Genomic DNA, 22,441 nt, shown 5'->3' on the forward strand with positions numbered 1-22,441 from the left:
GCACTGGTAGTGCACAGCCCAACCTGGAGCTCGATCTAATGAAACATGAGATCATGACCTGAACCGAAATCAAGAGTCTGCCATTTAACGGACTGAGCCACCCAGGAGCCCCTATTTTTAATTTTGAGGAACCTCCATACTGTTTTTCATAGTGGCTTGCACCAATTTACAATCTCACCAATTGTGTACATGGATTCCCTTTTCTCCACATCCTCTCCAACCCTGATTTCTTGTCTTTTTGATAATAGCCATTCTAACAGGTGTGAGGTGGTATCTCATTGTGGTTTTGATTTGAAATTCCCTGATGAGCAGTGATGTTGAATGTCTTTTCATGTGCCTATTGGCCATCCGTATGATTTCTTTGGGAAAATGTCTATTCATTTTTTAATCAAATTGTTTGGTTTTTCGTTATTGAGTTGCTTGAGTTCTTTACAGATTTTGGATATTAACCCCTTATTGGATATATGATTTGCAAATATTTTCTCCCATTCGGTAGGTTACCTTTTCATTTTATTGATGGTTTCTCTTGCTGTGCAGAACCTTTTAGCTAGATGTGGCCCCATTTGTTTATATTTGCTTTTGTTGCCTTTGCTCTTGGAGTCATCTCCAAAAATTCAATACCAAGACCAATGTCAAGGTACCTATGAGCTATGCTATCTGCTAGCATCAGTGCAACTGTGAATTTCTCAAAATTTTAATTATTGAAGTTAAAGTTTAAATCACTAAGCAATATAATAAGGATCTCAAACTTGGGATTCCCATACCTTGAGAATTCTTCTCAAACAAAATGTCTTAATACATGAAAAGTTTATCTCAAAGCAACGGGGCAATGTCTTAATACATGAAAAGTTTATCTCAAAGCAACGGGGCCAACTAAACAATGCCAGTACCTTACCACAAAGTAACAGATTTTAATTTTTTAAAGCATTTGCAAGTGAAAGGGCGCCTGGCTGGCTCAGCTGGAAAAGCATGTGGCTGTTCATCTCAGGGTCATGAGTTCCAGCCCCAAGCTGGGTGTAGAGATTAGTTAAATAAATAAATAAATAAACCTTTTTTTAAAAGCGTCTGCAAGAAGAGGCGCCTGGGTGGCGCAGTCGGTTAAGCGTCCGACTTCAGCCAGGTCACGATCTCGCGGTCCGTGAGTTCGAGCCCCACGTCGGGCTCTGGGCTGATGGCTCAGAGCCTGGAGCCTGTTTCCCATTCTGTGTCTCCCTCTCTCTCTGCCCCTTGCCCGTTCATGCTCTGTCTCTCTCTGTCCCAAAAATAAATAAACGTTGAAAAAAAAAATTAAAAAAAAATAAAAGCGTCTGCAAGTGAAAATAAAGCACAATTGCAAAACTGCTGATTTACCAGTTTGCATAAAAACTACCAACACTATATTTTAAAATAACTAAACCAAAAAGAAGACAAAAGGGAGACAGAGAATGAATGACACTTTCAAAAATATTATTAGTAAGTGCATTGATGGCATGTGTGAGGATACAGAGACAAATTCAGTCAAGCAAACTACCAACTAGGGACGCCTGGGTGGTTCAGTTGGGTAAGTGGCCGACTTCAGCTCAGGTCATGATCTTGTGGTTTGTGAGTTCGAGCCCCACATCACTAACAGCCCCACTGTTAGCGCAGAGCCTGCTTGTGATTCCCTCTCCCCCACTCTCTCAAAATAAATAAGCTATAAAAAAAAAGAAAGAAAGAAAAGAAAATTACTAACTAAAGTTTTCATTGCAGATTAATGAATCTACAGTTTGTTATCTAGTTAATAACTGACATTGCAGTGCCTAAAGACAAATGGCAAAAAACATATTATTTATCCTACAAAAAAGTACCAGATTTTGAAACAAAATATTAAAGAAATGCTGTATAATTTTATGACAAGAAACTATAAAGTCTCTACAAAAAAAGTTTATTCTGGAAAAAAACTGAAATTTAAGTAACACTATTTTATTCCCAGAGAAGATCTGGAATGTAAAATCTTGCCTATAAATATGAATTCCACATTAAATAATGTTTTCAAAATAAAAAATCTAATCAATCCCCAGCTGCTACAATCCCAACTATTGGCTTTATACAGAGAAATGAGTTCAGAACACCACTCTCTGCTGTTCCACACCTCAGTGTGTTGTCTATTCAAAAGGAAAGCTTTCATTTTAAAGTTTATGGGTTAAAAATAAATATTGACACTGTGAGTGATTCTCACTTTACAGATTTGTTGAAGGCTATTAACTGACTTAAAAAAAAAAATGGCTTATTTAACTGACAGTTTCAAACACCTGGATGAACTCAGTCAAAAATTTTCACGAACTGTGCGAAAAGTATATTAATGAGTATGACAAAGCTTATAGATTCAAAGCAATAGCTCAGTTTCATAAAAATTAAGTTAAAATGATTCACCAGTGACAGTCAATGTTATAAGCTGAGTCCTAATTAAGGCTAGCAGAGTACTACATATGCTTCAAGAAGAATATCAACATTATTTTTAAATAACTGACATTTTTTAAACTTCAATTGCATTTGGAATCCATTCACATTATCAGAAGAAATTCAACATTACATTTGTCAGTGAAAGAAAAGAAAGAGCAAACGGTTAAAAAAGTGTTACTACTATTGGAGTGAAATTTAAAGAGCGTGAATTTTCAAGATTAATAGCATGAAAGGAGTTTCTATCGATCAAGGAAAAGGAAATAAGTTTTTTCTTACAATTTGCTACCAACTACTTCTATAGTTTGTCAATTCAACAAGAATCTGAAGAGATCATCACCAAATGGTCTTGATCAGGAATTATGTGTATATGTTTCAAAAATAAGTACAGAAACCTTATAAAAAGTATCCTCATAGAAGCTAAGTTTCTCATTTTAGATGTCACAGGGTATTATTTAAAAGTGTTTACAATTCAACGTTTACTCTCTTCCATAATACCCTGCATTTTGTTTTGCTTATAATTATATAATAGAAAATGTGGGGCACCTGGGTGGCTCAGTCGGTTAAGTGTCCAATTTCAGCTCAAGTCACGATCTTGCATTGAGTCCGGGGCCCCGCGTTGGGCTCTGTGCTGACAGCTCGGAGCCTGGAGCCTTCTTCTGATTCTGTGTCTCTCGCTCTCGCTGCCCCTCCCCCACTCACACTCTGTCTCTCTCACTCTCAAAAATGAATAAATGTTAAAACAAATTTAAAAAAAAGAAAATGTGATTTTTTTTCTCCAAGCTTTTATTTAAATTCTGGTCCGTTAACATACAGTGTATTAAAATCCCAAAAGCCCATAATTGCCCACCTATACCCCCCCCCCAAATCCAAACAGCTCTGAAAATAGAACTTCTTCTGTAAGCCTGGGCCAAAATTCTTGATCTGATTTAGCATGAGGCTATATACAGTCTTTATCTAACCCATTTGTAAATATTCATGTTTCACTGGAGAAATGAGTTTGATTAGGGGCCGCTGTCCTGCCCCTGCTAAGAGTCATATATTGTATGGCATGTGCATTTTAAAATCCAAAACACTCTGAAACACATCTGGCACCACAAATTTCAGCTGAGGGATGTGTTTTCCATCTCCATTTTACAGAGTTTAGGGAATTAAAGTGACTTCTTCAAGACAACATAGCTTGTCAACGATGGAGGGAGAACTCTACTCCACACCTCCAAATCTTGTTTTCTAGTCCTCTCTACACTACTGACCATAAATGAAAAAACCTTTTTCTACATAAATAGACATTCCATATTTCGTATAATATCATGCCAGCATAAGTTAATATAAAAATTTTAGTGCAGAACTTAAAAACAAAGTCTGTTTGTATCTAACCTTCAAAAAAATATACTTCCCGCTGCTTAAATTTGTTTACAGCCTCACCGTGTTACACAAATGAATTAAGGTCACTCTCTGGTTTGTGGTTACTGACCCAGAAGTTAAGACCACCATCAACTTTTATTCTGATGCTATTTTCACTAAAATTCATAAAAACCACAAAGCAAATAAAATTTTAGAGGAAGAAATATAAGTAATTACGCTAGGGACTGCAAAATTTTCTAATACCGATCCTGTCAATCTTGTGATAGTTGCATTTTTCAACAAGTATTTCTGATTTTCCCTCCCTACGTGGTAGGGCTACACTTTTCTGCCCTGAGTTAGGCATGATCAGGCAACTTGCCTTCGCCAGTGAAATGTGAGAAGTTGTATATATATTTCCGAGAGGAAACTTTAAGAGAAAACTTGCAATTCACCCCAGTCTTTTCATTTTGGTCTCAACGTTCCAAACAGCTTCTTTATTGGCCTGTGTCCCAGAATGAGGATAACATAGAGACCCCAAGCGCCCCAGAGAAAACATATGGCATGGAAAATAAAGAGATCTATACTGTTTTAAGCTACTGATATTTAGGGAGAGCATAGCTTATAAACTGACACATTTGCTACCTCTCAGCTCCAAATCCACCCTTCTTTGTCCTGTTTTGATACTGGATCTGGACTCTGTAACCATTTGTCCTTCCCCAGTTGGCACAATTGTGAAGCTCTGTCAGCAGAGGGAGCCAGAGTGACATTAAAGGAAGAAGGGGCTTCTCCTTCTGGTTCTGGGTGCTTTGGTGTTTGTCCTGTGCTCCTGTCCGGAGCTTGGCAGCCAGTGGCACTCACCCTCCTAACACGTTTCACTTAGCACCCTAGCGGGCATCCTTCCAGCAGTTTCAGTAGCACCCCAGCGGACACCGCAATAGGTGGCTTCCCAGAGACTTCCCTGAGAACTCCAGCCAGCTTCTCTGCAAGCCCCACCAACACCCTCGCAGATGACTTCCAGCTTGCCTGCCCCAGCTGTGGCAGCTCAGTGGGGTACAACCACACCCCCTAACAAGGGCTGAATCTCAGCCTTAGCCTTGGGGGAAGAAGGGATGTCTTCCAAATGTGTTGCTTCCTTGGGTACTCAGCTTCAGCACTAAAAGAGGTGGCTGCTCACTGCTAGAGGTTAATAATCCTTTATATTAAAGATTTCCTGTTCAAATTACGACTGTAGTTCTGTCTCCTCACTGGACTCTGACATCTAGTCGATCCTAACATATACAACTACGTAGTGTGACATGAATTTATATTAGTAGTTTTGAAGGACAACCTTGGTTCGTGTTCTTTTTCTACTTTATTTCATAGCTATTTTTAATGTTTTATTACCTAAGTTAAACCAATTAATTACATTTTAAACACTGACATAAACTTCAAGTCATAATACACACTACATCTTTTCACTAATTCAGACTTCTTAGCTAATAATTATAAGAAAAAAAATAATACATGAAAGCACACTCATTGCAGGATAAGAAAAGATTCCTAGACCAAACATGCAAGAGAAACCATATTCCAGGGACCGCTGGGTGGCTCAGTCGGTTAAGCGTCCAACTTCAGCTCAGGTCATGATCTCAGGGTTTGTGAGTTCGAGCCCTGGGTTGGGCTCTGTGCTAACAGCTCAGAGCCTGGAGCCTGCTTTGGGTTCTCTCTCTCTCTCTCTCTCTCTCTCTCTCTCTGCCCTTCCTCTGCTTATGTGTGCTCTCCCTCCCTCTCTCTCAAAAATAAACAAAAACACTTCAAAAAAAAAAAAAGAAAGGTTTAAGGGGCACACCTGGGTGGCTCAGTTGGTTAAGCAACAGACGGGCTCAGGCTTGGGTCATGATCTCGCCGTCGCGTCGGGTTCTGTGCTGACAGCTCAGAGCCTGGAGCCTGCTTTGGATTCTCTCTTTCTCTCTCTCTCTCCCTCTTTCTCTCTCTCTCTCTGCCCCTCCCCCACTCGTGCTCGCTCACTCTCTCTCTCTCTCTCTCTCTCTCTCAAAACTAAACATTAAAAAAATTATTGAAGAAAAAAAAAGATTTACATGACTGTCAGATAATGAAAATATTTGGAAACATTTCAATAACTCTTCACTATTTAGTCATATGGCAAAGTTAATTCTCTTTCCATAAAAATAAATCCAATTATTAACTAAAATGAATACTTAAGAATACTTATGTGCTCTTTATATTCGAAGAATATAGAAGAATTCACACTGCTTGCCCCCAACGCCCCACCCCACTGGTAGTTAGACCAATATTTTTATTCAAGAGGAAATTGTTAAACAAATAAAAAATGAAGAGCAGATTGGGAGTGAGTTGAGGGAAATAAAGTATTATAAACCCATAGAAAAGTGCATTGTAAAATATTTCAGAGATATTATTCTGGAATTTGTATCTCTGTATACAAAATATATTTAAAAAAAATAAGAGTAGTACAAAGTCTACTTTATAAAAAACATATATCCAATTGTATCTAGGCCACTCACTAATGTAAGGAGAAAAATGGCCCCTCAAAGGTATTCACACTCTAACCCCAGGAACATGTAACATGTAACATCTCTTACATGGCAAAAGGGATTTTACAGATATGATTAAGATGGGGAGATTATTCTGGAATATCTGGGCCGAGTCTAACCATCTGAGTACCTAAAAGAGAAAAATCTTTCCCCACTGTGGGCAGAGAGAGATGTAGTGACAGAAGAAGGGCCAGAAATGGCATCATGAGAAGGATTTTCCAGATAAACACACTGAGGTGCAAAATTACCAAGTAACAGCTGAGATTCAAGCCCAAGTTGGCTGACTGCATAGTCCAGACACCTAAGCACTATGGTCTTAACTGTTTTCCAGAAGACTAAATAGCAGTGTGATGGAAAGAGAATGAGTTTTGGAGTTAGAAAGATCTACCCACCTCTGTATTCTGCTACTTACAGCCTTTGTGACCTGAATCCTAGCACACAGTAGTCACCAAACAAAGTTAGTTCCCTCCTTCACTTTCTGCTACAAGTCTAGAGACCTATTCAAATTCAAAGCAAATCCTATGTAGAAGAGACTTCAGATACAAACTGAATACTAGCCTCACACTCTTGAATTTCCATTTCTCTTTCCTCTCATTCCACATATTCCTTCTAAGGAATCAGCTAAGACAACCTATGGTACCACAAAATTGTCTCTATATTCTAAGCTTTCATTATTACATCAACAAAAATAGACTGTAATTTTACTGTAAGAACATTACTAGAAAGTAAGGAGAAAAAAAAGTTTAAAGAAATGAAGCATGAGGTATAGGTAAAACAAAGGGACTTCAAATAATTTTAGCCATAGTACCTCAAAGAAACAGCTTATTACACACGTCTTCTAGTTCATCTCTTTGGCTCAACTTTGTTACCATGTTGCCTTGTTAATATACTTAAAAAGTGGTCACTACCCATATACTAATATGCTTTAAGTGAATATTCTTTATCACCTACAAATCAACTTTATCACCTGTTCTAGACATTGAACGTGGTCTTAACAAAGGCTTTGTCCTCAAAGGTGCACAGCCTCTGCACTAGCTGGCCATTTAAATGTCTATGCTCCAGTTCTCTTGATTTTAAATCTCTGGGGATTTTCAAGCATACCTACAAAATGATCCAATTTCACACATTCTCTCAAGATTCATTTAGCTTCCTGCCCCTGCAATACCACCATCATCATTGCTCAGAGAATTTTCTTTTTTGACAATGGTTTCCAAAATGCTAACGACTCCTATTTCAAATAAAAAAATACTCCACATGAGAGCAAAAAAAAGTGTCTACCACCAGCAAAAGGTGGCTTAAACTCTCGCATCCTTGAACAAATATTTACTAAATGAAAAGTCTTTTAAGTGAAAAAAGTTATTTATTAAATATATTGTCTTCACTGATTTCATGTGTTGTTAAAAACACATGCTTGATTCCTAGTTTAACTAATACCATGCACCATAACCAATAACTGGCATGTCCAAGAAGGATAACAATGAAACTTCTTGCAAATGTGACCACCAAATCCCAAAGATAATCATTTCTTGAGGTATCAACAACTATCCACTGTTAGGCAGTGCTACACTTAATTAATCACTCAAAACACATTTATATCCACTCACAATGGACTACCCACTGCAAACACAGTCCTTTTTCTATAATTTGTTAGAAAAGAGGAAAAGTAATTCAATGACTATGATATAATAAAAAGTAGTTAAGAGTGCAAATTCTAGAATATGACTCTCTAGGTTTAAATCCTGGCTCCCCACTAAAAACTTTGAGCATACAACTTCAGTCTTCATTTTTTTCATCTATAAAAATGATAAAATAATAACTATCTCATAAGGTTGTCATGGGGGCTGAATTAGATAATGCATATATAATGTAGCATAGTAATAGCACAGTAAGCATCCAGTATATGTTGGCTATGGAGTATTAATGTTGTAAGAGTTACAGTAGAAGTGTGCAATAAGGGTTGTGAGATCAGAGGAAAACCTAACCCAGTTTTCAGCTGGTTGGAAACCTGACATATATCTGGATTAAGAACTAGTAGGACTTAGGAGCACATCCGGCTGACTCAGTCAGTGGAGCATCTGACTCTCGATCTCAGGGTTGTGAGTTTGAGCCCCACGCTGGGTATAGAGATTACTTAAAAATAAAATCCTAAACAAAAAATAGTAGAACTTAACAAGAGAAAAGTGGGTAGGGCTTTCTAGGCAAAGAGAACAATATATCCTAGAATATTAAAAAAAAAAAAAACAAAACAAGAAGGAACTAACTTCAATTTGATACAACCAAAGGTGTTCCCCAAGAAAGACTACCAGGATATAAAAACTGATAAAACATCACAAACGGACTTCTATGACACACCTAGAAATCTAGACTGCATAGTAAATGCAATGGGGAAGCGCTGACAAATATTAAGGACTTTAAAATAGATTTGTGTGTTGGACTGTTGTACTATTATGGAAGATGGGTTAGAGGTGTGCCTGAAAGTGGAGATACCCATTTGGAGACGAATAATTAAGGAAAATATAATAAAGGCATGAAACAGTGCCCCGACAATGAAGACAGAGAGAAGGAGAGAGATTTCGAAGATCTTTGGAAGAGAATAATGACAGGATTTGGTAACTGATTATATTTGAGAGCTGAGGGAGAGTAAGGAAATTAGAAGGACTCCCCACCACCAGCACCAGGTCTCTCTAGTCTTATAAAATTCACTTCTGATTTCTATAAACCTTCCTAACCTTTAGTTTGGAAATGGAATTTAACCATAGCCTTCAACCTGCAAAACTTCTAACATGAGGCTTCAATTTATTCTAAAATGGATCCTAGCTGGGGTGCCTGGGTGGCTCACTTGGTTAAGCATCCGACTTTGGCTCAGGTCAGGATCTCACAGTTTGTGAGTTCAAGCCCTGTGTCAGGCTCTATGCTAACAGCTCAGGGCCTGGAGCCTGCTTCAGATTCTGTGTCTCCTCCTCTCTCTGCCCCTCTCCTGCTCATGCTCTGTCTCTCTCTCTGAACAATAAACGTTAAAAAAAATTTTTTTAAATGGATCCTAGGATTGCAAATTTTTCTGTCTTATTATGAGGTCTGTGTCCTATATCTGCTTCCAGAGCAGGTATCTCTGTGAAGATTCAGTGTACACACCTACCTTCTTGCACCTTCTCCAACAAATCCCCAGTTGGGGTACCGCCCACTTGTCATCAAGCAGATGAACAGACCCTTCCTGGTAAATTCTGTATTCACAAATCCTATGGCTGATTTAAGACTTAAGTCAGCTTAGACCAATCATTAAAGGGAAATCAACCTGTGGTAATAAAGTTCAGTACCACAGAAATACTTCTGGAGTCGACCAGTGTAGATGGGAACTTTAAAGCTTTCCAAAGTTAAATAAGTAACAGATAATAATCATGAGAATGTATTACTTACAATAGCCACAGTAATAGATACAGCCCTAAAATCAGTGACTTAACAAAGAAGTGTATGTGTTATTCATACAAAGTCTAATGGAGGGGGTAGGCTAAGTCACCAGCCAGAACTTAATTACCCCAATCCATTTAGAAACAAGGAAAGCTGGAAAAGGTAGTCCAGGGCTAGGCAGTACTGCATAGCAACAACTCTGTGAAAGAGGAATGTTAATCTTTGATGAACACCTAGCTATCTCCACTACAAAATTCATTTTCAACAGAAAAAAATTTTGTGCTGATAAAAACATCAATTAATTCTTTCAGCTCTTGGTCAAAAGGAATTATGTGTGATATGTGATGAAATAGACTGTTCATATACGCACCTGAGAAGCAAATTTTTCACCAATAAACACCATTATGGTTATACTGTTATCTAGCTATATTGTTCAGGATATCCTTTTTTCCCAGCTTTAACATCCTAGAAGCCTAGCTGCAGAATGCATAAAACTGCTAAGTTATTTTTCCCTTACAGCTGAACGTAAACTTAGTTGGGGGGAAAAAAAACTGCTAAAGAACATAAAGAATTCTATCTTCCTCCTGTGCCTAAAAGAGCATTTAACCAGAACCTCTGTTTGGCAGAACCTACCAAATTACGTGTGTGTAATGTAAGAAGGTTAAATTTTTATAATCTATAAACTGTTTGAAAGTTCTTAACTCTAAATGTCTTTAAAAAGCATTTAGCTAGCACTATGTGATACGGAAAATACAAATTGGAGCCTTTTGACATGTGTATATAATGTACATCTAATACATGTTCATAATACATAAACTATATAAAATTCGTCCATTCTTAGCCTAATTTATACTATCTAGTTGCTTACAGTTTGGGGGGGGGGGGGACGGTAACAGTTCTAGAGAGAAAATAGGTGAAATAATATTCTATCACTTTTAGACCTAAACCTGTTCTTAACTGTTCCCTTTCTATAATTCTACTTCTTTTTTTTATTTTTTTATAAATTTTTTTTTTCAACATTTATTTATTTTTGGGACAGAGAGAGACAGAGCATGAACGGGGGAGGAGCAGAGAGAGAGGGAGACACAGAATCGGAAACAGGCTCCAGGCTCTGGGCCAGAGCCTGCCGCGGGGCTCGAACTCCCGGACCGCGAGATCGTGACCTGGCTGAAGTCGGACACTTAACCGACTGCGCCACCCAGGCGCCCCTCTATAATTCTACTTCTAATCCTATTTCTAGAACTTCCCATCACACAATCTAACAAAACTTATCTCTCTTTCATAACACAACACGGTATGAAATCTGCAATAATTCACTAAGCTAAGATAAAGAGGAACAGAATCTTCCCCAACCACACTATGTCATTTACACAGCTAATCTCTTTTCTTTATCTTCCTAAGCTACACGCACATTTCCAAAATTCCCTTGGAGGTGATATAGGAATATATACAAAAAAGGAAATTTGTTCTAGTTAAATCTAACATATAAAACAAAGATTGAGCAAGAGTTAAAAACATCTGAAGAATGAAACAAAATCAGATGGTGAGAAACTCACGGAGACAAAGTTGTCAATGGGAGCAAGGAATGTTCAATAAAAGAAAAACAGATCTGTAATTTTGGGGAAAAAAATGACAAGACATTAATAGATTTAGTAGAAAAAAGTTTTCTAAGCTAAAATACGAAGTAGCATTCCTCACAATTATGAATGGATTCAAACAGTACTGATCTTCTCCCCTTTTTCTTTGCCTTCTCTTCTTTCTCCCTTTTTGCCCTTTTTACTGCTACTCTATTATTTCCCATCCTGTCCCCCCTATATCACAAGTTATAGTCACTTCTAGTACAACTATTCACATTATAAACTGTTTAGAATAAGAAAAACAAGGGGCGCCTGGGTGGCGCAGTTGGTTAAGCGTCCGACTTCAGCCAGGTCACGATCTCGCGGTCCGTGAGTTCGAGCCCCGCGTCGGGCTCTGGGCTGATGGCTCAGAGCCTGGAGCCTGTTTCCGATTCTGTGTCTCCCTCTCTCTCTGCCCCTCCCCCGTTCATGCTCTGTCTCTCTCTGTCCCAAAAAAATAAATAAACGTTGAAAAAAAAAATTAAAAAAAAAAAAAGAATAAGAAAAACAATAAGAGAAGCCTTCTCCGGCTTGGTCTCTCAAGAGAACAATGGTCCTGAGACTAAACCAATTTAGAGAGCTGACCATCAGTGAGATGAGCAAAGACAGATCTACATGATGTACAGCAGTCAGTTGAGTAAGTCAGGCACCCTGAGAGCTTACTTTACCCTTACTTTTTTACCCTTACTTTACCTCCTGTTGTCAAATCCCAGTAATTTGGCTCCTAAGTATTTCCAATCTATCCTGCCTCTCCACCTCCAGCAGAAGTGTCCTCTTTCAGGGGCGCCTGGGTGGCTCAGTTGGTTAAGCGTCTGACTTCAGCTCAGGTCATGATCACACAGTCTGTGAGTTTGAGCCCTGCGTCCGGCTCTGTGCAGACAGCTCAGAGCCTGGAGCCTGCTTTGGATTCTGTGTCTCCCACTCACTCTGCCCCTCCCCCTACTCATGCTCTGTCTCTCTCTCAAAAATGAATAAATGTTAAAAAAAAATCTAAAAACAAAAGAAAACAAAAAAGAACTGTCCTCTTTCATATCTCCATCATATATCACCTGGATTACCAGAAGACTCTCCTAACTACAGCCCTGGTCTCTAGCATCAATCCCTCAGACTGTAAGGCTGGGGGGTGCCCAACCAAATCTGATTACACTGTGTCACTGCTTAAAATCCCTCTGTTACTCCCTACTACCTTCAGGATTAAATCCAAATCAAAGGAAAACATACAGTGTCTTTGAAGCTCTGACCCTTGCCATCTCTCAAGTCTCCTCTACCGACTCACTTCCAATAAGCCTTATGCTCCAGACATTGTAAACCACTTCAAATCAGTTTCTTGACTATGCCCTGCCTCTCTTTTACAAATGAGAGTTAAAGTCTGGGATAGAAAGACTTGGGAGTTTTCGTATTTTTGCTTGGAACATCTTCCTCTGCCCAATGAACATCTACTCATCCTTTGAGTCTCAGCCTAGGTGTCATCTCCCCCAAACTGGATAAGGTGCTCCTGTTCAATGAATATATCCATGATACACCGTGCACATGGTCTCCCAGCACTTATCATGCAATATTGTAACTGTGGTTTATCATGTTCCTTATAGTGACTTCCTAAAGGGTTAGCTGAGAATGGTTAAGAGTGTTTTAACACCCAGAAATACATATCTGCATTTCATCAGGTGACTAGAGAATACGACAGTATCTGTAGTCTCTAGAATCTTTAACATCTAGGAGTAAAATTTCCACATAATTAAAAAGGATAAAATGTGTTACACCCTCAAAACAATACCAAAGAGACAGCAAACTACTCACTTGATTACTCTGACACATTTTTTACTATGGTCATGATGTTCCAAAAATACTTTTAGTGTGTTTTTTCATGACACTTCACATTTCAGTGTGCTCATGTGATTATGGTTGGCCTTCAGGTGTCTGCCTCTGAAAGGAATGAATTATAGAAATTTCTATCCAAAATATTCTGTACATCACTTACCATTCAGCTCTGTTAAACACACTGGAAATATACAAACACTTTCAAAGTAAAGTTGTAATTTTTAAAGCAAAATATTCTTTATATTAAAAAATAATTACAATTTCAAGATGACATATTACAATATTCTTCTGGTTTCTAGTCAAAACAGATGTGCTCTTAGTCTAAAAGAAAGATGAGTCAAGGGGCGCCTGGGTGGCTCAGTTGGTTAAACGACTGACGTCAGCTCAGGTCATGACCTCGCAGTTTGTGAGTTCAAGCCCCATGTTGAGAGTCGCTCTCTGTGTCTGCCTCTCCCCCCCCCCCCCCCCCGCTCATGTTCTGTCTCTTTCTCTTTCTCTCTCTCAAAAATAAATTAACATTAAAAAAATGTTTTTAATAAACAAATAAAAGATGAGTTGCAATCATACGCAAATACTGTAAGTTTTCTCCTAGTTAAAAAAATAAATAAATAAATAAATAAATAAATAAATAAATAAGCAAAATTGCACATAGGTTTAAAAATTACAATTGATTTTGAAAATAAGGGCACTACTACCTAAGCAAACTTTTTTCTTCTAGATCTTCAAATTTCACCTTGAAAGCAAGCACTACCTAGCTGAACACAGTATTTTATTCCCCAACATTTCATTCAGTCACCCAACTAATATTTTTAGTACTACTATTAAAACATTGTGTTGGGTTAGAAGCTAAGGCTGATATGGTGAACAAGACAGACATGGTGTCTGCTCTCTGGGAGTTTATAATCTAGCAGGGCAGACAGACCATAAACAAATAAAGAAATTGTAAATTTTAATAAGCATAACTGGAAAATATTAAAGATGATATGAAAAAGAAGAAAGAAAAGAACCTACTTAAGAACATGGGGCAAGAAAGAGCTCTCTAAGGAGGCAAATTTGAAGCTAAGAGGCAAAGTGGAAGTCATACAAAGAGTGTGTGCATTTGAAAAGCAATGAAAAGCAGAGGAGCACTCTAAATTGACACTTCAAAATGAGATTAACCTGATAAGATTCGCTGAGTTCTCAGATATAATATGAATAAGACAAATAAATAAATACATATTTGATTTATTAATAGAGTAAAAATTGATCCCAGACAACTGTAAAGACAATCACAGAGTAATTTGCACAAATTAGTTCCCTCGCATTCACCCATGATAATCAGTATCTTGCCAATAACCAATAATTTGGTGTCTTATTTCTGCTGCTACACCTTAGTTTCAGACTCTCTAAAAATGTTTTTTGCTGAGGAAATTGCTGCTGATTCATCACCTTCCCTCTCCATCCCTGGGCTTCTAGATAAATAATGAAGGCACTTAAAAGTCCTTCGGGCATTTTTTTGACTTCCCAGTAGACAAAGAAGAGAATGTCTCAATTGGAAAAAAAAAAAAAAAAAAAAAGTTAAGATTTCATCCAAGAATGCTATGATAATATTAAGGTTCAGAAACTATTGTCTAGGGGTGCCTGCATGGCGGTTAAACGACTGACTTCGGCTCAGGTCATGATGTCACAGTTCATGGGTTTGAGCCTCACATTGGGCTCTGTGCTAACAGCTCAGAGCCTGGAGCCTGCTCTCTGGATTCTGTGTCTCCCTCTCTCTCTGCCCCTCCCCCGCTCATGCTCTGTGCCTCTCTGTCTCTCAAAAATAAATAAATGTTAAAAAATAATAATAAACTATTGTCTATAATCAGTTAATAACGACTTTTTTTGGCACACTTATTTATGCCAGGACATTTAATCTACATTGATCATAACAATCCTTCAAGGTAGGTGTTATTATTTTGATAATACAGATGAGGAAACATGGGCTCAGAGAGTTTAACAACATAAGCAAGACCTTACAGTTATTAATTAGTAAAATAAGGTTTCAAGTCAAAATCCAGCTGGCCCCTCACACTTGCCTCCATTACCTCTCTCTTCGTCACACAGTATAATCAGTTCTTTATAAATATATACTCAATGACAATAGAGTCCACAAGAAGATATTATTTAATTATCCTAGTTGCTTTAAAATACAGATTATATATAAAGAATTTATTAGGTACTTTCTCATAAATGCCAATCAATTTTTTAGAATGCATTTGCAATTCTTAAAACTGATAGATTTTTCATTCTTGACAATGGTCGTGGTTATTTACATAATCATAATAATGATTTTTGTTTAAAAGTCTTCATGTTTAATTGCATTTTTTATTTCACATGCCGTGTTCTTAAATTTTCATTTAGCTATAAGAAGAAAATATGGTAGTCTTTTAAATATTAGGATGAGAAAGATCATTCTAAGTACATCACAAACTCAAAAGACATAAAACAAAAAGTGAAAAATTAAAATGCATTTTTTAAAAATCCTGACCAGTAAAAAAAAAAAAAACAAGGCATAAAAAAGGTCATAAAACAAATGACAATAAAAAGAGCTTCTACAATTCACTAAAAATGACCAAAAGAAAAACAAAAACTAAACAAATGTAAAAGGCTCTCAGCCTCACTGATAATAAGAAAATTTCAATTAAATCTACGATGGCATATCTTTCACCAAAGTATTGGCTAAGAGTATCACACACTGAATTGGAAAGGATATGGGAGCCTCCCTAGTTTAGGTCACTTATGCATACTTATTGTATGAAAATAAATTTGGCAATATTTATTAAAATTTAAAATATACTGACCTTTTGACCCAACAATGCATTTCTAGGAATTTATTCCAGAGATATATTCAAATATGTAAGAAATGATATATGCACAAAGATATTTATTGCAGTGTCGTTTCTAATGGCAAAATTAGAATCAACCTAAATACCCATAAATATGGTTCTAGATAAAGAAATTACAGAACGTTCATAAAATGAGATATTACACAGCCATTAAAATGAATGAGGAAGCTATATATTAATGGGTGTGGAACTGATCTCCTAAAAAGTAAACTGCTGGGCACATTTATGTTTTTTATGTTTACACATATACATCCATACATCTGTGTGCACACACACACATTATAGATGCACACAATATGTGATATATACACATATCTATTTTTACACATAGAGTATTTCTGGAATAGTATACAATACAGTGGCAAAAGTAGTTGCCTCTGGCTTGGAGAAAAAGTAGCTAAGAAATTTTGTACCATAGGTATATATTATCTATTCATAAAAAAGCTTATAAATTGGCTTTGAAAAATACTCTTAAAATTGAATTATTAAAAAAATTTAGAACTGCTCATCTATGTTTTAAATATAAGCTAAATTATTACTCTGATCTATCATGAAATCTTTACTCACTGTCTTCTTTTATTTGGGAAGCAAATAAAAGACATTTGACATTAATAAAAAATCCAAACTGAGAATACAAAGATAATTTACACAGCAAAAAACATTATTTCTAATCTGTTATAAAAAAAAATCCTTATCTGAAAGACTATGATATGCACATAGTAGAAACTCAATAAATATTTACTGAATGAATACTTACTTTTCTATTGATTTCAGTGGTTTTGCTTATCTCATACATTTTTTTTCTTAATACCACATCAAAAAAAAAAATCACTCGAAAATATAAACCTAATAAATTATGCCTTTCTTTCAAAAAAATTATTCTTCATTTTCCCAACAAAATTTATAAACTGCCTCATTAACATTACAAGTCATATCAACATTACTTATTAGTTACCTAATATGTGCAGGTGTTAAGTATGCTGCAAAACACAAACTCCAAAGAAGGGTACATTATTATTCTTGCCCTCAAGAAGTTTACAGTCTTGAAAGACGAGGCTTAAAAACATTAATAAGTAGGGGCGCTTGGGTGGCGCAGTCGGTTAAGCGTCCGACTTCAGCCAGGTCACGATCTCGCGGTCCGTGAGTTCGAGCCCCGCGTCGGGCTCTGGGCTGATGGCTCAGAGCCTGGAGCCTGTTTCCGATTCTGTGTCTCCCTCTCTCTCTGCCCCTCCCCCGTTCATGCTCTGTCTCTCTCTGTCCCAAAAATAAATAAACGTTGAAAAAAAAAAAAATTTAAAAAAAATAAAAAAAAAAACATTAATAAGTAAAAGAACACTATAGATTTTACCTATAGATTGAGTTATCAAAACTAAAACTGTATGTGGATTTCTGGTAAGGATAAAAAAAAGCAATTACTGATCTATTGAGGGATCTACTGAGATACAAATGCTTCAAAATTTTAGTATCTCAATCAGAAGTAAAATAAAATTCCTTGATGGTGACAGAAGACTTCTGAATATATGAATATTCAGCAAGGCTTTGAAGAAATTGCTAATAAATATAAATAGTCCTTAATTAATCTCTTCATAGAAAGAGAGATTACTATAGTGGTCTCAATGTCTTTTGATCACTCACCTCTCCCATTAAAAATATCTCAGGCGTGAACTTCTAAATACGTGCATATGTATTTACAAATTATATGGGTCTTAATATTGTCAATCTATTTATTAAATATCAGTAATACTTAATTTCTTTTTCAAAGAAAGATAGAACTTGAAATATAAGTTTTAATATTCTCTTCCTGTACTCCAACATATCACCCTGTGATGTACTTCGTATGCACATCCCCCTTGGTATGAATTCTTAATATGAAAATGTTTTCATCCAATGGTTTCAATTTTTCACACATCAAACTTTAACGTAATTGTTACAAGGCAGCAGACATCAACTTGATTTTCAGTTTGTTTCTCTCTGTCCATGACCTTCTCTCAAAATAAATGTTAACATGCAATTAAATGGGCATCTCTAATTAAATGGACATCACCAAAGAGAAACAAAGGACAGTGTAGTCTTGACCAGATAAATCACCCCTAAAACTTAATGAGAAATAGTAATCATTGAAGAATACTAATATCACTTTTTCTTATATATAGTATTTGTAACTTAATACCCAATATTGATAACATATTACTTAATACATTATAAACTTATTTAAAACAATTTTTCTTTCTTTATAATTCTATTATAAAATCTAATGTTTTCCTCATTTTCCTTGCCTAGTCTTAACTTATTTAAAAAGCCAAAAACATTTTTATAGAACATTTAAAATTAAATTTATAGTTATATTATGCTTTAACTCCAAAAAACTTCTTGTTAAAATAAATACAAAAATAATTCTGAAGCCATGTAGGCCATTTTGAGGTATAACTCCTTCCAAGACTAAGTTAGGCAGAAATGCAAATAGATATTTAAAATAAATATGAAGATTTTTCATCAATGTAATCTCTCTGACTGTATGAATGTATGTTTAGAGAATGTTTCTACCTAAACTGTGTGAATATGAATGCATGAACATTCTATGTATTTGCATAGTATACAGGCTTACACAGAAAGGTAATGTATGTAATGTAATGTACCTACCTGAAAAAGCCTTTTGCAACATTTTCCTAATGTAACCTATTGTTCAATCTGAGTAATTCTTAATTCAGTATTGAAAAATTCATTTACATCTCTATATACTAGAACAATAAGTGGATTTGGAACTACAGTGAACTAGCCAGTATATACTATGATTTAGCATATTACAAAGAAATAAAAACACATTGTACATTTAAATATATGGGTCAAAGAAATAAAACTATGTTTTATTTGACATCACTTTGACAACACTAATTTTATCACAATTATAGTAGAAAATATAGATTCATATACTTAAATATCAAATTCTAAGTCATCAAAAAGCTAGGCATTGTTAGTATATATAGTAAAGCAAAGTGAGTATTATGCTCAAAAAGCTTTTAAAAATAATGCTTTATTCTAGCATTAGTTAAAATAAGCTACCTAAATCTCATAACCATATTTCATTTACCAAGCCTACTAATAAATCATATTCCCAAACAAGTCTCCAAACCCACAAATTAGCTTTGAAGAAGCAACTCTTCTTTATTCCAGTTAGTATGTCAGAAATATTTGTTCTTAGTCCTTCAATTTTTCTCAAACATGTAGAGATATTTGATATATTTTTACCATAATTTACAGTATTTTCATTAAAATATGAAAATCTATATGTATAGACAGAATTATCTCTGTATAAGTGTATTAAAGAATACTGAATTCAACAACCTGTTTTAAAATTTACATGATTAGAGGTCAGTGTATTGCATCCTTCATAGAGGAACTCTACTCTTTCAATTTTGTGTTTCTGTGGAGAATATGGGAAAAATATATTTGATAACATGCAAAAGAACAGTCCCACCGCTGGCATATAAACTGTCCAAGTTAATCTCTTAGTGAATAATTCATTTCAAGTAAAAAGAAAAAAGTTGAGTTGGAAAAACATAAAAAGGTTAAGCATCTTCTGCACAATCTCTTTCACACAGTATCTGAGAAATCAAATAACCATAAAACATTTAACAGCTAACCTGTAGAAACAAATCTCTTTGCTAGACTGACAAAAGGCGTCTCAGAGCTGTATCTCTGTCTGGACAGTTCCCTGGTGCTGAAGTTACACAGCGCTAAACCGCCGCCTGGGTGCTGCTTTTACTCTCTCACCCTCGGCAAAATCCCGGCTGCCTACACTATGAACACGAGTAGTAGAACTTCACAAGGTAGGAAGCATCCCAAACTGCAGTAATGGTAGGAACTGGAGCCTCTTCAGAGTCTCTTCAGGATTAAACAGATTTACTAGTTGCAAACAGGAAGAGCAGCAGAGTGCAGGGTGTTAGAACCCGCCGAGGGGGAGGGGCTGGAAGATGGCGGCGGCCGCACACCCACCCGAGACTTGCCAGAGTTTAGGCCCCTCGCCTGCACAGCCGCCCCCCTGCCCGCAGCGACCGCGGGCAGCTCTGCTCGTCTCCGCGTCGGAGGCAGGGCCGCCCTGCGGAAGCGCGGGACGAGGGGCCCCTGCTGCGCCCGCATCCCCGGCGGCGCGCCTTCGCCCGGGTCCCGGCCAGGGAGCACCTGTGCACGGCCATATTGGATTCATTGCCCCAGTCACTGCCACCGCGCGGGGGCGGCTGGAAAGGAGAGGGGACGCGCGGAGCCTGGGTTCAGCTTCAGCCCCGTGGGGACCCTGAAGCCCAACCGGCCCGCGGGGGAAGCCGTAAGGACGCCCGGGAAAATTACAACGCCTAAAGGCTCGCCACCCTCATCTCGGCCGGCCTCGGCACCTTCCCTTCCCGACACACACCCCCGCGCTCTGACACCCAGAAAGCAGCCCCGGCGGCCGGCGCCGGCCGCAGCCCTCGTGGCCCAGGCGCCGCCGGCTGGAGGGAGGGCGGCGATCCGGGGCGCGCAGGCGGCCGCAGGGCAGCGGCCGTGGGGGCGGAGGGGACGGAGGGAGGCGGGAAGATGGAGCCGGGTCCTTACTTGAGCACCGACTGCTCCTTCTCCTCTTCTTTCTTCTGCCGATCCATGACGGCCAGGATGATTTTCCTCTCCTCCTCCGTGAGGTGGCTGAGGTCGGGCATCTCGGGCTGCAGGGGCGGCTGAGAGGCCGCCGGGGTGGGAGCCGGGCGGCCCCGCGGCCCGACAGGAGCCGACATGTTTGGTGGAGCCTAACCACCCTAGGGAAGCAGGGAGGCAACTCCACTGGCGGCGGCGGCGGCACCCGCGCGGGCGGCTGGGGCAGCCTCCGGCGCTGGGACAAATACATACAAATCAACGGCCTTCAATCCGAGGCGACAGCCCCCCTCCCCCAAGAAAGAAAGAGCGGAGGGGGAGGGGAGGGCGAGCGCGGCGGGGAGTGAGGGCTGAGGAGTGCGCTCCGGGAAATGTTTCTTCTTCCCGGGGGCGAAGGGCTGGCAAGTGAGCGGTTTGGCAGAGAGGAGCGGGAGGCCGGGCCGGGACGCGGAGTGCGCGGAGCGGCGGGGGAGGGTGGTGGAGTAAGGTGGCGGGGACGGCTAAGGGTGGGGTGACTGGAGGGAGCGGGCGGGAGGGCGGCGCGCCGGCCGGGGCGCGAGTGTGTCCGGCGGGGGCGGGGGCGCGCGCCGCCGCGGAGGGGAAGGGGTAAGCCGCGAACCAGCCCCCTGGGGGAGTCCCGGGAACTCGCTTCGAGCGCGGGGAGGCAGCGTCCCGCCAGTCGGAGGGACGCCGGGGCGGGAGCAGAGAGGGGAGTGAGGACGCAGGGGCTAATTTCCCGGAGAAGCAGCTCAGCTGTCCCGCCGGCTGACGCGTCACTGGGCTTCCAGACGCCGCGGAGGGAGGACCCCTCCAGAAACGACCAGGGAAGGGCCGCGGGGCCGAGGGCGGCCGCCGGAGACAGCTCCGGGCTAAAGCGGAGAAGCGAAAGCTAGGAAGGGATGACTAGGGCTAGCGGCGGAGATTCCCGGGGCCACGGCCCACCGGCTGCCAACGCCCGGATCCGAGCGAGCTTCGACGCGTAGCAGGGTCGGGCGCTGGTGCTTCCTCATCACGCGCCCGCCCGCAGACCCTCAGCGGCCGCCGCCCCTTGGGTCGGTGGAGTCGGCGCCGGGGGCCCGCTCCCTACGCCGCTGCTGCCGCCGCCGCCGCTCGGTGCCGCCGCCCGCGCCTCCTCCGCCCCTCCACCTCCCGGGCTCCTCCCGCGGGGGCCGCGTCACCTCCTGGCCGCCCAGGCCCGGGCCAGGCGAGCACCCCTCCCGAGCGCGACCTGTGGGCTGGGGGCGGGAAGGAAGAGGAGGAGTAGAGAGCGAGTTTTCAAGGGGGGGAGGGGGGTATAGAACGCTGGCCTGGGGGGGGGGGGCGCCCAAGGAGTCGAGAGTAGGGGACAAGAGCGTGAGCTGTGCTGGATGGGGGCGCCCTGTGGGTCAGGTCTGGAGGTAAAGGAGTGGGAGCCTGGGGGCGGGGAGGAGTGTGGGAGGAGTGTCAGGTCCGGAGATGGGCTGTGACCGGGCCTCCGAGTGTGGGGGCGCCTAAGGTTTTGGAAAGGAAGGAACAGTGTGGAAGGAGGAGGATGCCCAGGTGTCGGGCTCAGAGGTGAAAGAGTGCGTAGAGGGGCTCCCCAGGTGTCGTGGGTGGGGTCCTTCAAGGAGGGAGAGCGTTGAGTTGGAGAGGTTCCCCAGGGTGCAAGGTGTGGGAACCCCCCGCCCCTGGCCGGGGTTACTTGAGGGGAGGGAGAGGGAGCTATGAGTGAGTGGGGAGTGCAGGTGATTTAGAGGACCTGGGACCCTATGCTGGAGGTGGAGGTTGGGGGGAAGATGAGGAAGTTCTGGAAAACTGAGGG

The 22,441-nt window shown here is 40.1% G+C and overlaps 1 protein-coding gene across 1 annotated transcript in view; it reads right to left on the reverse strand.

The window, feature by feature from the left end:
• RIMS2 (regulating synaptic membrane exocytosis 2) overlaps nt 1-20,850 on the reverse strand; it is a 615,364-nt gene extending 594,514 nt beyond the window's left edge. The window contains 1 exon segment of the mRNA XM_032591921.1: nt 20,608-20,850. Coding sequence (XP_032447812.1) covers nt 20,608-20,783 — 176 coding nt within the window. The 5' untranslated portion in view covers nt 20,784-20,850.
• Nucleotides 20,851-22,441: the final 1,591 nt, after the last annotated feature.

This window comes from Lynx canadensis, chromosome F2 (assembly GCF_007474595.2).
Source record: "Lynx canadensis isolate LIC74 chromosome F2, mLynCan4.pri.v2, whole genome shotgun sequence".
Taxonomy (NCBI): Eukaryota; Metazoa; Chordata; class Mammalia; order Carnivora; family Felidae; genus Lynx; species Lynx canadensis.